Below are 13,086 nucleotides of genomic sequence, written 5' to 3' on the forward strand. Positions count from 1 at the left end.
CTCTACCTTGATCATGCTTGGTTCCACCCAATTTGGAGACCAGCGTCACAAAGTCAAAGACTTTTCAAGGCGACGCCTTTCAAATCACGCTTGATGCCATCCTAAGCCAAGACGAGACTCTCTTCTCATGCCTAATGCCATCGGTCTTGTGCTCGGTGTGATTGAGACAAAAACCTCTGGTTGGAATTGTGCTTGATGTCATGAAGGTGCATCTGACATCATACCAAACATATGTATTTGTAGATAACAAAAATTTCCCTAAAGACCTAAAACTCAAAAAATTTCCAAGCATGTAAAGAATTATATCATACATTTACAATACCTTCAATTCAGTATTAACATCAAAAACAACAAGCATCCATCAATCAAGTAAATCACCCAATTTTCACCTTCATGAACCCAACACACTCAAGTTCAACATTTCAACATAAAACACATGAAATTCACCAACATACTTACGTTCATTCTTTATTTGATTCATGCATAACTCACAAGTTACAAACAAAACAGCCTTAGCTTCTCGTACCTCAACAATCACACCAAGATGACGAGGAGGAGAAAAGAAGGGAACTGAGCTTTCCAAAGAACTCCGCATGATACCATGATAAATTCAAGTTTCTGAACCTAAACAAAGACACACAAGAAGAAATAAGAAACATCAGGGAAAGTAATTGTTGATTAAGAGAATGAGGTTTAGAGAGAAGGAAAGACTCATAAAACTATAGCTCCTCTCCTTAGACTATCTTTGTAAAATTCTTTAAAACTAACTTATGAAATTCAATTCTAAATGAAAAACCTTATATACCGCCTATCCTCAAGGTTAATTGAAAATCTTATTAGAGACCTTCACAACCACACCACTTACTTACGTATAATGTTACATTGCTATTGAAAAATATATAATTTATATATTTAAAAATATATTTTTTACAAATTTTAAATATGATTTATAACATATATTTAGTCTTAAATTTAAGATGACATTTTTTTTAATCTCTCAAATTTAAAACTATTTTTTTAGTCCAATAATTCTATGGGGAGAAACTAATAATCAGAGACGTTATCATGCAATTGGCTGGACTACGGTGTGTCAACCTAAAGAGAATGGGGGACTGGGTTTACGATCCATGCGCGATATAAACACAACTTATATGATGAAGAATTGTTGGAGTCTAACAACAGAACCGCATAAACTCTGGGTCCAAGTTGTTAGATCAAAATATAACTATCTCGACAAAATCATACCACGCGTTGAAAAAAAAAGCAAAATGTCAAATTTTTGGCAAGGTATTTGTGCTGCTTGGAGCCTAGTAGATCCTCACATACAATGGAGGGTGAAAAATGGACAATCTATAAGATTCTGGTATGATGTATGGTTACCAACGCAGACGACTATCATCCAGAAGGCCTTAACATTCATTCCTCCCGTGGAACTCTTTAAGACAGTGCGCGACTACATAACCGATACGAGAGAATGGAATATTGAAAGGTTACAAGCTTGGATGCCTACTGAAACGCTTGAGATAATTCAGTGTCTTCACCCTCCAATTGTTGATAATGGTTCTGATTAAATAATTTGGGGCCCTACTCCTGATGGGATTTTCACTACTAAATCAGCATTTGATGTTGTTTCCCTTCCCCGTGAGAATTCTCAATCGGCATTTTTCATAGTAGTTTGGAAGTGGAAAGGCCCTGAGAGGATTCACTTGTTCCTTTGGCGAGTATTACACGATAGCCTCATGACCAACCTGACTCGCTTTGAACGAGGTCTTGGACTAGACTCTACCTGTTCCATTTGCAGGCAAGAAGAAGAAGATATTATCCACGTGTTACGAGATTGTAAGTTTGCAAAGGAAGTTTGGAGTAAAATTCCAGGTGGAGCGGCAGTTAGCAGGTCAATAAATGGAGAATTTCAGAGTTGGATAATTTCAAACTTGACAAGGAAGAGTCAAGTAACTCCAAATTGGTCCATCACATTTGCCTTTACTCTTGACTCAATTTGGTATCGCCGAAATAAATTAATTTTCCAAAACTCCATTCTATCAGTAGATCAGGTGGTGGGGGAGATAAGAGCGAGAGTTAATTCATTTGTTGCAGCTACCTTAACAGGGGCGGCCTGTATGCGGACCCCTCTGTTTAGTTCTGACCATTGGAAACGCCCTCCAGAAAGGTTCATCAAGCTTAATGGGGATGGCGCAGTCACTAAAGATGGATATGGCTCATGTGGTGGTGTTGTCAGAGACTCTGAAGGTAGATTTATCATTGCGTTGTCAAAAAGTCTTGGACGCTGCTCGATCATTCAGTCCGAGCTTTGGGCTATATTGTTAGGGCTTCGTCTTATTCAAAATCATCATCTAGGAGGGCAAATTTCTATTGAATCAGATTCTAAGGAGGCAGTCAAATTGATTGAAGAAGGATGCAATAGAGGGCATCCATGCTATGATCTCGTCAAGTCAATTAATGACTTAACTCTACATTTTTCCTTTTTCTCTTTTTCCCATATAGCTAGAGAAGCCAACCTAGTGGTTGATAAGTTAGCTAGACTTAGATCAAGGTTAGAGGAGAATATGAAAATCTTTCATTCCCCTCCTAACTTTATACTTTCCTTGTTAGTCGCAGATAATGCGGTTCTTAGTTGAGTTTGTGTTTCTGGGCTTTTAGCCCCCTCCATTACCAAAAAAAAAAAAAATACAATATCAATTAGGTTTAATGAGATATTTTTCACTAACAATAACACTAATAGGTATATTTTATGTAAACATATTTGACAAGTTGTCTGAAAGAAATTGAGTATAAAGATTAAAATAATATTTTTGACAATTATAAGACTAAAAAGACCAATTAAATTTGAGAGATTAAAAATAAATTTATCTTAAATTTGATTGGTTAAAAATATATTTAAGACTATAATTTATTATAAATTATAGTTATTAGTATTTTAGCATGTACAACGCATAAGTTAAATATTTATTATATGTAACTAAAAAATATAATAAAGTATACATATATATATATATTATGTTTAAATTTATAAATTATATTTAAATTTTATATAAATAAATATTTTTAAATGCATAAATTATATATATTTTTTATATATAATTTATATTGTAGTACAATATATTTTTTTAATAATTTATTTTTAAAATATTAAAATTTAATTTATAAATAATTATGATAAGTAAAATCTAAATTAAATAAGAAGTTAAAAAAAACCTCTAAAAACTATTTCCTTAAAGAAAAGTTCATTAAAATAATCTCATGATAAAGTTTTGTGTTTAATATTTATGATTTGATGAATTGGTTGATTGATAATTTATTTTAAAAATATTAAATTTTAATTCATAAATAATTATGTTAAATAAATAAAACTAAAATTTAAAAAAAGTTAAAAAAAATTCTAAAAATTCTCTTTTTAAAAAGAAAAGTCCCTAAAAATATTCTCTTATAAAATAAACGTTATTATTTAATATATAAAGTTTGATATATAATAAATATAATAAATATTTTACATTTGTAATTCACAAGCTAAAATAGTAGTAGAACATAAAATACTCTAATTAGAGATAATTATTATAATTTAATATATATATATATATATATATATATATATATATATATATTTTGATAGATACACACATAAATATAACATTTAGAATATTTGTTTTAATACAAATAATATTTTTTTAGAAAAAAAGTAATCGATCACCTTAAAAAATTTTCTTTCTTACAAATAAACACTATAAACTTTTATTTTATCCTAATAAATCCTTGAACTTTATATAATTTGTAAAAAGAAATCATGATCTTTAATTTTTTTTCAATTATTTCTTAATTTTTACTTTTTATAAATAAACACCCTCAATTTTAATTTTATTTCAATTGATATTAACATTTGATAATTTATTATTTTTATAGAAAGTTTTTATATTATCAATTTAGAGTTAAATTATTTATTTTAAATACTAATCATTCACTAATTTTTCTTTTTATGTTACAATTATTTTTTAAAATATAATAAAAATTACGAGTTTAGAAAAAACAAAAAAAAGAGAACAAAAAAAATAATAAAATAAGTAGTTTTTTTCTTCTTCATATTTTTGTATATATAAAAATAAAACTAATATATATACTAAAAAAATTAATATATAAGTACAATTTAAAATAAATAAATGATTGATATTTTTTCTATCTTAGTAATTTAATCTCAATGTAATATAAGATACTTACAAAAAAAATTAAAAATTAATTAAGATAAAATTACAATTAAAATGTTTATTTGTAAAAAAAGATAAAAAATTTAAATATAAACTATAATAAAATTAAAATTTATGTTACCTATTTGCTAATATAACAAAATTTAAAGATCAATTGAAATATTTCAAGTATATGATATCTATTTATAAAAGAGATAAAATGGGATTTAAATATTGTTTTCCCTATTTTTTTATAGGCTTTTCAAATACAAATATGTATTTTATAACTTGTTTTTGTTCTTTTACGTTTTTATCTTTTAACAATAATATATTTGTTAATTAAAAGGTACATTTTGAAAACAAAATATCTGTTATACACATTACAAAAAACAGTTAAAATTTGTTTTTCTGTATATTATATTTTTCTTGTTGCAACAAACATAACGTTTTAATTTTTTTTTACTCTTTTTTATTTTTTAATCACAAAGGCATTAAATTAGGAAGTGTAGAGTTTTGTAGGCTTTATACAGAGTGTCTAATAGGGTAATACACTTTGCGGCAGACGAAAGTACATGCTTTCCTTCTCAACGACGTCGTTCAATATACACTAATCAAATAAAATAATAAATAGCTCCTTTCTCAAGTAAGTTCAAGTTATCTTCCATAACTCTTCTCTTCTTTTGGCCCTTTCTGTCTTCCCCATTTCAATTTCATCGATTCCCCCAATTCGCTCCTATTCAATTAAGTTTTCCAATTCAGGGTAATTATAATAATTATTATTGTGTAATTCTCCCTGATCCCTTTTAGGTAACCTATGTATGCATCAAAACCCTAGTTTCACGTCCTCTTGCTGAATTCTGCTATATTATTTGTGTTTTTTTTTTTCTTTCATCAATTTGATGCTTAATTCAAGCTTTTCCTAAACCCTTGTTGTCCTGTTCAATTTTATTTTTGCCCTTCAAGTTTTTTTACTGATTCGCTATCTTTTCTCCTGTGCCCTTTCAATAAAGTTTGTAACGCTGGAACTTTTTGTGGCAGTTTTGGATCGTTCTATAAGTACATGCAGTGTAGTTTGGTTGGTGAATGGCAGCTTCTGATGGTAGAGTTACATATTCTTCGCTATCTAAGCTAGAAAAGGAAAACACCCATTTTGGCTTTGATGCTATGAATCATCACGGTAAATCTGTGTGGTCTGAGCCTAAGGCTGGCACCAAGTGTGCCCAAGTAGGCCCAACATTCTCTAACAAAGAGATGTTGTATCAGTTCTCCTCTGAGGATGATGATTTGTTTGATGGATGTTATGAATCAAGTGATGATGTTCGTGGTATTGTACCCTCTAACATGCACCCAGAGGTGAACTTGAAGAATGTGCTTTCTGGGATATTTGCAATTTTGACTGGACGGAACAAGTCACCAAGGAGTACTGCAAACCAGCAGCTCCCTAGTTCAAATGCGTCATTTCTAGACTCTGGAAAGAATGGTGATGTTTTCCTTGACTCTTCTGTGTACACACCGAGTGCGCCACCTCTTTGTCTGCCAAATGGGGCTGATTATAGTTCCTACAAAGAGGTCTTGGAAGCTAAACCCCCTGAGTGGCTCCCTGATAGTTCTACCACTGTTTGTATGCAGTGCAGAGCTCCATTTACTGCACTTACTCGTGGTAGACATCATTGCCGGTTTTGTGGAGGGATTTTCTGTCGAACATGTACAAATGGGAGGTGTTTATTGCCTGTTGGGTTCAGGGAAAGGAATCCCCAAAGGGTTTGTGATGCCTGCTATGACCAGCTTGATCCTTTGCAGGGTGTTCTTATCAACACCATAAGCAATGCTGCGCAGGTGGCTAAGCATGATGTCATGGATTGGACTTGTGCTAGAGGATGGATTAATCTTCCTATTGGTTTATCTATGGAGCATGAGATTTATAAAGCATCTAATACATTGAGAAACTACTGCCAGGTTAGTTCCATTTGATTTTGCAGTTTCACGGTTTTTATCAAATAAGTTTTCATTAAGCAAATGACTTATGCTGTTTTTCCAATGGTAAAATTTAATCTCTAATTATCATTAGTATTGTTTTGGATTAAAATTTCTGAAATGACACTTTTACCAATATATCCATGAAGTATCTAGGTAGGCAGACTTTTTCAGGATATGAGCCTTTACTGTTTATATTATGTGAAATACTTTTCTCGTTGGCAGGTTGCCAGCTCCAATCCTGAGAAGTCCATTCCTTTAACTGTTCTTAAAAGTGCCAAGGGCTTAGCAATTTTAACAGTTGCTAAAGCTGGTGCACTGGTCTCTTACAAACTAGGTACTGGCTTGGTTGTTGCTCGAAGATCAGATGGATCATGGTCAGCACCATCTGCTATATTCTCCCTGGGTTTGGGTTGGGGTGCTCAGGTAAGGAAAATATGTGTGCGTTTAGTTTATTTGTAGCATTGCTGGTATGATGGTTGTTGATATATATGTGGGTTTAGTTATTTTGTAGAGTTGTCAGTATGATGTTCACTGATATGTTTTGATAGAAAAAATGTAAAAAGAATATATATCATATGGAGATGGAGCCATTTTGAAATTTTTGTTCAGAATTTTCTTCATTCTTTGATTGTGATTGACATGAATATTCTTTCTGCAACTCACTTATATGAAACATTCTTGGATCAGTATATAGCCAACCTCATCTAGTGGGAAAATGTTTTGTCGTTGTTTTAGTCTTGGATTAGTGGTAACCATTTCTAAGCTATCAATTAATTAAACATTATCCATATAATGGAAAGGAAATCAATAGAGAATATAAAGAATCTCTCTGGTCATATACGAGTGTGTTGATTTGGTATGAATTCTTTTTTGACTTATGGATTTGTATGTGGTCATCCTATATTCCTAGATTGGTGGTGAACTTATGGACTTTATAGTTGTTCTCCGTGATATGAAAGCTGTGAAGACATTCTGCAGTCGCATGCATTTTTCTCTTGGTGCTGGTTGTAGTGCTGCTGCAGGGCCTGTTGGGAGAGTTCTTGAGGCAGATATTCGTGCTGGTGACAGAGGCTCTGGCATGTGTTACACTTACAGTTGCAGTAAAGGTAATTATGGTGATTTTTGTTTTGCATATGGCTGGATATTTTTAATGTAATGGCAAGGACATTTTTTAATTTCATTCAAGTTCATGGGCATATGACCATTAGTTGTCTTGTTAGCATCTAAATTGTGGTTTTCTAATTGAATAGTTTCAATATCTGATCGAAGATGTTGCCAAGGTCATGGTATTAATACACAAACCTGGATATTAAGTTTTAAGGAAACTAGAATAATGTGTGGTAGATAACTGCCAACAACATACTCTTTGTCTAGTGAAACCTACTCTTATTTTCCAATAATAAAGAATTTTGTCTTTCTAAAGGCAGGCCTTGGCATGACAGTGAGGTTGTTGCCACCTTGTGATCTAGAGTAGAGGTCATGCGTTCAAATCTAAAATATTTTCTCCACTTGTGAGGGTAAGACTGCATACATCTACATTCCCCAGACCCACTTAGTGAGAGCCTCATGCACCCTAAAGAATATTGTAGCTTGGTTCTCCTCCCCCTTTGACGGCTAGCTTTTAAGGTAGTGTACCCCAAGAGCTTGGGTGCTTATCAATTGGTATAAGAGCTGGTTGCCAATGGCTTGGAAAGAGTTACCTATGGATTATGGTAATGAAGGAGATGACTTGAAAGGTTGAGTGAAACGTTGTGGATTATAGCTGTTGGGATGTCAGCTCTCTGGGAGGGTTTTCCAAGTGCTTGTGTGCTTATCATAGTTCATTGTCACAATCTATGTAGCATGGATTTGGACACTGATACAGACACGGAGATACGATAAAATAAAAAACTATAGGACATGTGAACATGTCGTATATATAATATGAAATATGAGTAACATGACAAAAAAAATTATATATTGATATAACAATAGCTTCCTGAGTCAAAAACAAATTACTAAGAGACATCATAATTCACAACAAAAAAAAGTTAACAAAAACCATCATAATTAAGAATCACAAAAGAGAAATATTATGGGAAATTTTCATTCTTGGTCATTATCATTGAAAAACATACCTTATTTATGTTTTTATCAATATTTTTTTTAAAAAGCCTTGAAACCTCCCTTGTTTCTGTTTTAAAAAAACAAAAATCTTGAATCCGTGCATTAGAGTTGGGCTGCGTTTTGGGTTGTGTTTGCGTGTCCACGACCGGGTGTGTCTGTTTTGTGGGTGTCCATGATTAGGTGTGTCCGTTTTGTTGGTGACTGCAACTAAGATGTGTCTGATTTGTATGAATGCAATCGGTTGCTACATCTATGGCGTGTCCGCTCCGGAATAATGCCAGACTCTGTGTCCGGCACTCCCATGCTGTGTCCGGGCATCATAGACTCACAATTGCCTTGGCACATGATTTATTATTGTTGTGTGTTTGTGCCTACTACCTACATTGCTTTTAATTTTTATAATGTTTCTTATTTTGTTTCCATGATTAATGTTTGTGGTAGATGATGTTTGCAAGTATATCTAAGAACATGGAATGTTGCCAAACTGTAGGTGCATTTGTGGGAGTATCTTTGGAAGGAAATATAGTTGCAACCAGGATGGATGCCAATTTGCGCTTCTATGGTGATCCGTACCTCACCACATCGGACATTCTCGTGGGGATGGTGGACAGGCCAAAGGCTGCTCAACCCTTGTATGCCTGCCTTCAAGAACTATATTCCTGTTTACGTTTCTAAGCTGGTTCCAGTTCTAGAATTACACCTTTCTTTCTGTGATAAATACTCCCAGTTGTATATACAGTTCAATACTCCCAGTTGTATATACAGTTCAATTCTTGTATGGATTTCTGAAATTTGATTCACGTTGTTTTTTCAAACTCTTCTATATTGGTTCATATGTCCTAAACACAAATAAATTTATATTAATGTGAATATGTTAGACTAATTGTACATAGAAAATCAATGGAATAAGTTATATTCGTTTTCTGAATTCTTTTTTCTTGCCGTTGGATTTTTCTGAAATTGCATTTACAAGTTGGTAATATTTAAAAAGAGTGAAAAAGAAATCATATATTACCAAAGGGAAAAATAATAACAATAGTATTTTGAACCAAGCAGTCATTAAAAGTTTTGTTAATTCTCAAGTTCAAACTTAATAGGTGTTTATTGTTAGTATTTTGAGTTAATTTTACTCATTGTGACAGGTATTTTAATATAAACTAGCATGCCTGTACTGTATTAATATTTAAAAAATATGAACAATTATTTTTAAATAGTTTTAGAATAAATAATAATATTACACGGTTACTTGTGAGTAATTTCAGAATACAATAAAATAAGAAAAGAAAATAGTTATGTTAGAGAAAGTGGTTTTAGGGAGTTACAGAAAATAAAAAAAGATTAAAATAATTTGTTATAAATTAAAAGTAATTATTAAAAGGAGTATTATGGTGTAAATTTTGTAGTGAAGATCATTTTAAATATATATCTTAATTATGTTTATTTTTTAATTAATTATACTAAATTTAAATTAGACAAACACTAATAATTTGTTTCAATATTTTAAAGTCAACCTGATGATTGAATTGATTTAGGCACTTTTTGAAGATTTAATGATTTAAACTGAATTGAAGTTGAACTAATATTATTATTTTAGGCTGTAAAATGTATATGTATATTTATATTTATTACATATAATATAATTTAAATTTAAAATAAATTATTTATAAATAAATATTATATTTAAATATATAAATTGTATTTAAAATTAATGTAACAAATATTTGTAAATATATAAATTATATTTTAAATTTGTAATAAATAATTTATATCGTAACAAATGAATTATTTTTATAATATTTAATTCATAAATAACTATGACAAATAAAAATCAAATTAGATAGAAAATTCAAAAAAATTTCTACAAATCTTTTTATTAAGAAATATCCTTTAATATATTATCGTACAAGATAATTGTTCATGTTTAATATATAAAATTTAATTATATATGTAAATAAATATAATATTTAAATATCTAAATTATATTTAATATTTATAAATAAATATTTTTAAAATATAAATTATATTTTAATTTATGATAAACAATTTATATTATAATATAATATTATTTTTATTTATTAATAATATATTTTAAAATACTAAAGTTTTTTTTATAAATAACTATGATGAATAAAAATCAAGTTAAATAAAAAGTAAAAAAAATAAAAATTATCGTCGAATAAAAACTCTTAAAAGTACTTTTATATAAGATAAAAAATTATATTTAATATATAAAAATTGATTAATAAAATAATAGTAATCAATTAATTCAATATGTTGGTGTAGTATTTTGTAGAAAGACACTAATAATTTTATTTATTTTTTCAGTCACATGGTTATCAGGTGGTTTGTAATGAAAAATTTAATAATAAAATTTCTCTTTTCTCTTTCATTTAAAACCTTGACACCACCAAAATAACTGGGAGCAAGCCATATACACATTGTTCAAATGTTCGTACACATTTCATTTTATAATTAAGTTTCATTAATTATTTTGACTGAGTTTCGTTAATGATTTTTGTATGAGTACTGTGTTTGAAAAACATAGGAGATACATGTGCAGACCTTTAACAAAAAATAAACCTCATGAAATGCATGTGTAATTACAGTAAACCTCGGAGGGTGTTATTGTAATTACGTCTATTTTATATAATATTTTATATATCTAGTCTTGTTATCACCATTGTATACAAAGGTAATAAATTAATACAAATAATTAAAAAATACATAAAATAAGATTAAATAAATATGATCCACAATTTTATATCAGTACAAATTAAAATAAAATATCACTTTATAAGTTCTTAATATTCAAAATAAGAAACAGAAATTCAAATTCAATATATATGATACTTAGATTTAAGTTAAAAAATTAATATTTAATAATAATAATAATAAATTACATATAAAATAAAAAAGAAAATGATAAATTAATATAATATAAAATCACGAGAAGTTAATATATACAAATTATAAATTAATATAAATGACTAAATTACATGTTTTATAAGAATTTTTTTATAGTAATTAACAAAATAATTAGTACGCAATTATTTGTAATTTTTATTAAATATGTGTTCTATTATTTTAAAATTTTCAGAATTAATTTAAAAATAAAACAATAATTCAAGCCAATTTTTTGTATTTTTTTTAACCAATTTTTACTGATTTTGAATTGGTTTGACAAGTTATTACATGTACATTTCAGTATGTTGAAATTTGACATGAAAAAAATTATTTTAAAATGATTTTAGAATTTAATTAGAAATTAGAATGTGTTAATAATGTAAATACTTTTTTTTTTACATTTTTGTCTGATTACAAATTGATATATATATATATATATATATATATATATATATATATATAATTTGTTTAAAATAAAACATTATTCTTATTAAATCGACTTTTTTTTACTAACATGTGTATTTTTTTTTTCAAAATTCCTAAAATAGACAAATTATAAAATATTTCTGAAAATGGATAAGTCAAGTTTGGGAGAGAAGACTCTTAAAATACAAGTTGTATTTATAAACACGACTTTCTGAGTTTTTATTTTTTCAAGTTAAAATTAGAAGTCGTGTTTCTTACATATATGGTTTGTAATTTTTTTAAAATAAAATTTGAAGTTATGTTTTTAATCGCAATTCTAGTAAATATTAAATTAATTAATATTTTGCTTTTATAATAGTAATTGAAATGGGTTTTTTTATTTGTCACAAGTGTTTTTTATTTTTTAATTTTTGTTTGATAACAAATTAAATTATTTAACATCTAACTTTTATACTTCAAAACTTTTATATTATAATTAATATTCATCATTAATAGTACACTGTGTATTATTACACATAAATTAAAAATAATTTAAAGTATATAAACATATAATGAAACATGAGTTCTAAATATATTGATATTTATTAATAATACTGTAGAGAAAGAGGCATTTTGTGTCTTTTTATTTGATAATAAAAAATAAAAAAATAATGAATAATTATTATCGGATTGAGTTTTTTTTTTTTCTCGCAAGTGTTTTTCATTTTTTTTAACTTGTGTTTAATAATGAATTAAATTATTTAAAATTTTTGTTTTATAATTTAAAACATTTAAATTATAATTGATATTCATTAGTAATATTCATAATTAATCGTACATTGTGTATCATTACATATAAATTAAAAATGATTTAAAGTATATAAACATATAAATAAACACGAGTTCGAAAACATATTAATAATACTAAGAAAAAAGAGACATTTTTTATTTTTTATTTAAAAATCAAAAATAAAAAAATAATGAGTGATTACATAAAGTTTGAGAGATCATATATATATATATATATATATATATATATATATATATATATATATATATATATATATATATATATATATATATATATATATATATATATATATATAAAAGATGAAAGATTAGGAAACTAATGTCGTTGAAGTAGAAAAATAATAATAAAAAGAAAGAAATTAGTTTAGGGTTTAGTCCAAAATTTGTATGTATTAAAAAAATTCATTTAATTAATAATATAATACACAACTTCATTAATAATATCCATTATTAATATGAATATATTAATATTCATGATAAAAAATAAATATGTAATGTGATGTATAAAATTGCGAATTTTTTCCACAAATAATACTATTTAATTTTTTTTATCTAAATAACAACTGTGCAAATTTATTTTCCCAACTAGCACCATTTACTGTTCACATTCAGAATGGGTCGTTCTGAAATCAGAACGGACCGTTCCGGATTAAAAAATAACACATGGAAAATGGATCAGAACGGGTCA

The 13,086-nt window shown here is 28.0% G+C and overlaps 1 protein-coding gene across 2 annotated transcripts; it reads left to right on the plus strand.

Moving 5' to 3' along the window:
- Window positions 1-4,834: 4,834 nt before the first annotated feature.
- Window positions 4,835-9,079, plus strand: LOC109808714 (RING/FYVE/PHD-type zinc finger family protein). Of its 2 annotated transcripts, none has more exons than XM_020371827.3 (5): window positions 4,835-4,956; window positions 5,235-6,152; window positions 6,396-6,596; window positions 7,084-7,279; window positions 8,770-9,079. In XM_020371827.3, exons 2-5 carry the CDS (start codon window positions 5,280-5,282, stop codon window positions 8,952-8,954), a joined length of 1,455 nt encoding a protein of 484 aa, XP_020227416.1. In that variant the 5' UTR covers window positions 4,835-4,956; window positions 5,235-5,279; the 3' UTR covers window positions 8,955-9,079. The 2 variants fall into 2 exon arrangements, with proteins under 2 accessions (XP_020227416.1, XP_082931927.1); XM_083075801.1 differs by lacking the exon at window positions 4,835-4,956 and adding an exon at window positions 4,980-5,003.
- The last annotated feature ends 4,007 nt before the right edge of the window (window positions 9,080-13,086 follow it).

Source organism: Cajanus cajan, chromosome 5 (assembly GCF_000230855.2).
Source record: "Cajanus cajan strain Asha chromosome 5, NIPB_CcT2T_4, whole genome shotgun sequence".
Classification (NCBI taxonomy): domain Eukaryota; kingdom Viridiplantae; phylum Streptophyta; class Magnoliopsida; order Fabales; family Fabaceae; genus Cajanus; species Cajanus cajan.

Bases quoted from the DNA above. Each gene is read 5' to 3' on its own strand.
- LOC109808714 (XM_020371827.3), top strand. From the start codon at position 5,280: ATGGCAGCTTCTGATGGTAGAGTTACATATTCTTCGCTATCTAAGCTA. The intron at 6,597-7,083 runs GTAAGGAAAATA...CTATATTCCTAG, and splicing joins GTTTGGGTTGGGGTGCTCAG to ATTGGTGGTGAACTTATGGA. The intron at 7,280-8,769 runs GTAATTATGGTG...GCCAAACTGTAG, and splicing joins CACTTACAGTTGCAGTAAAG to GTGCATTTGTGGGAGTATCT.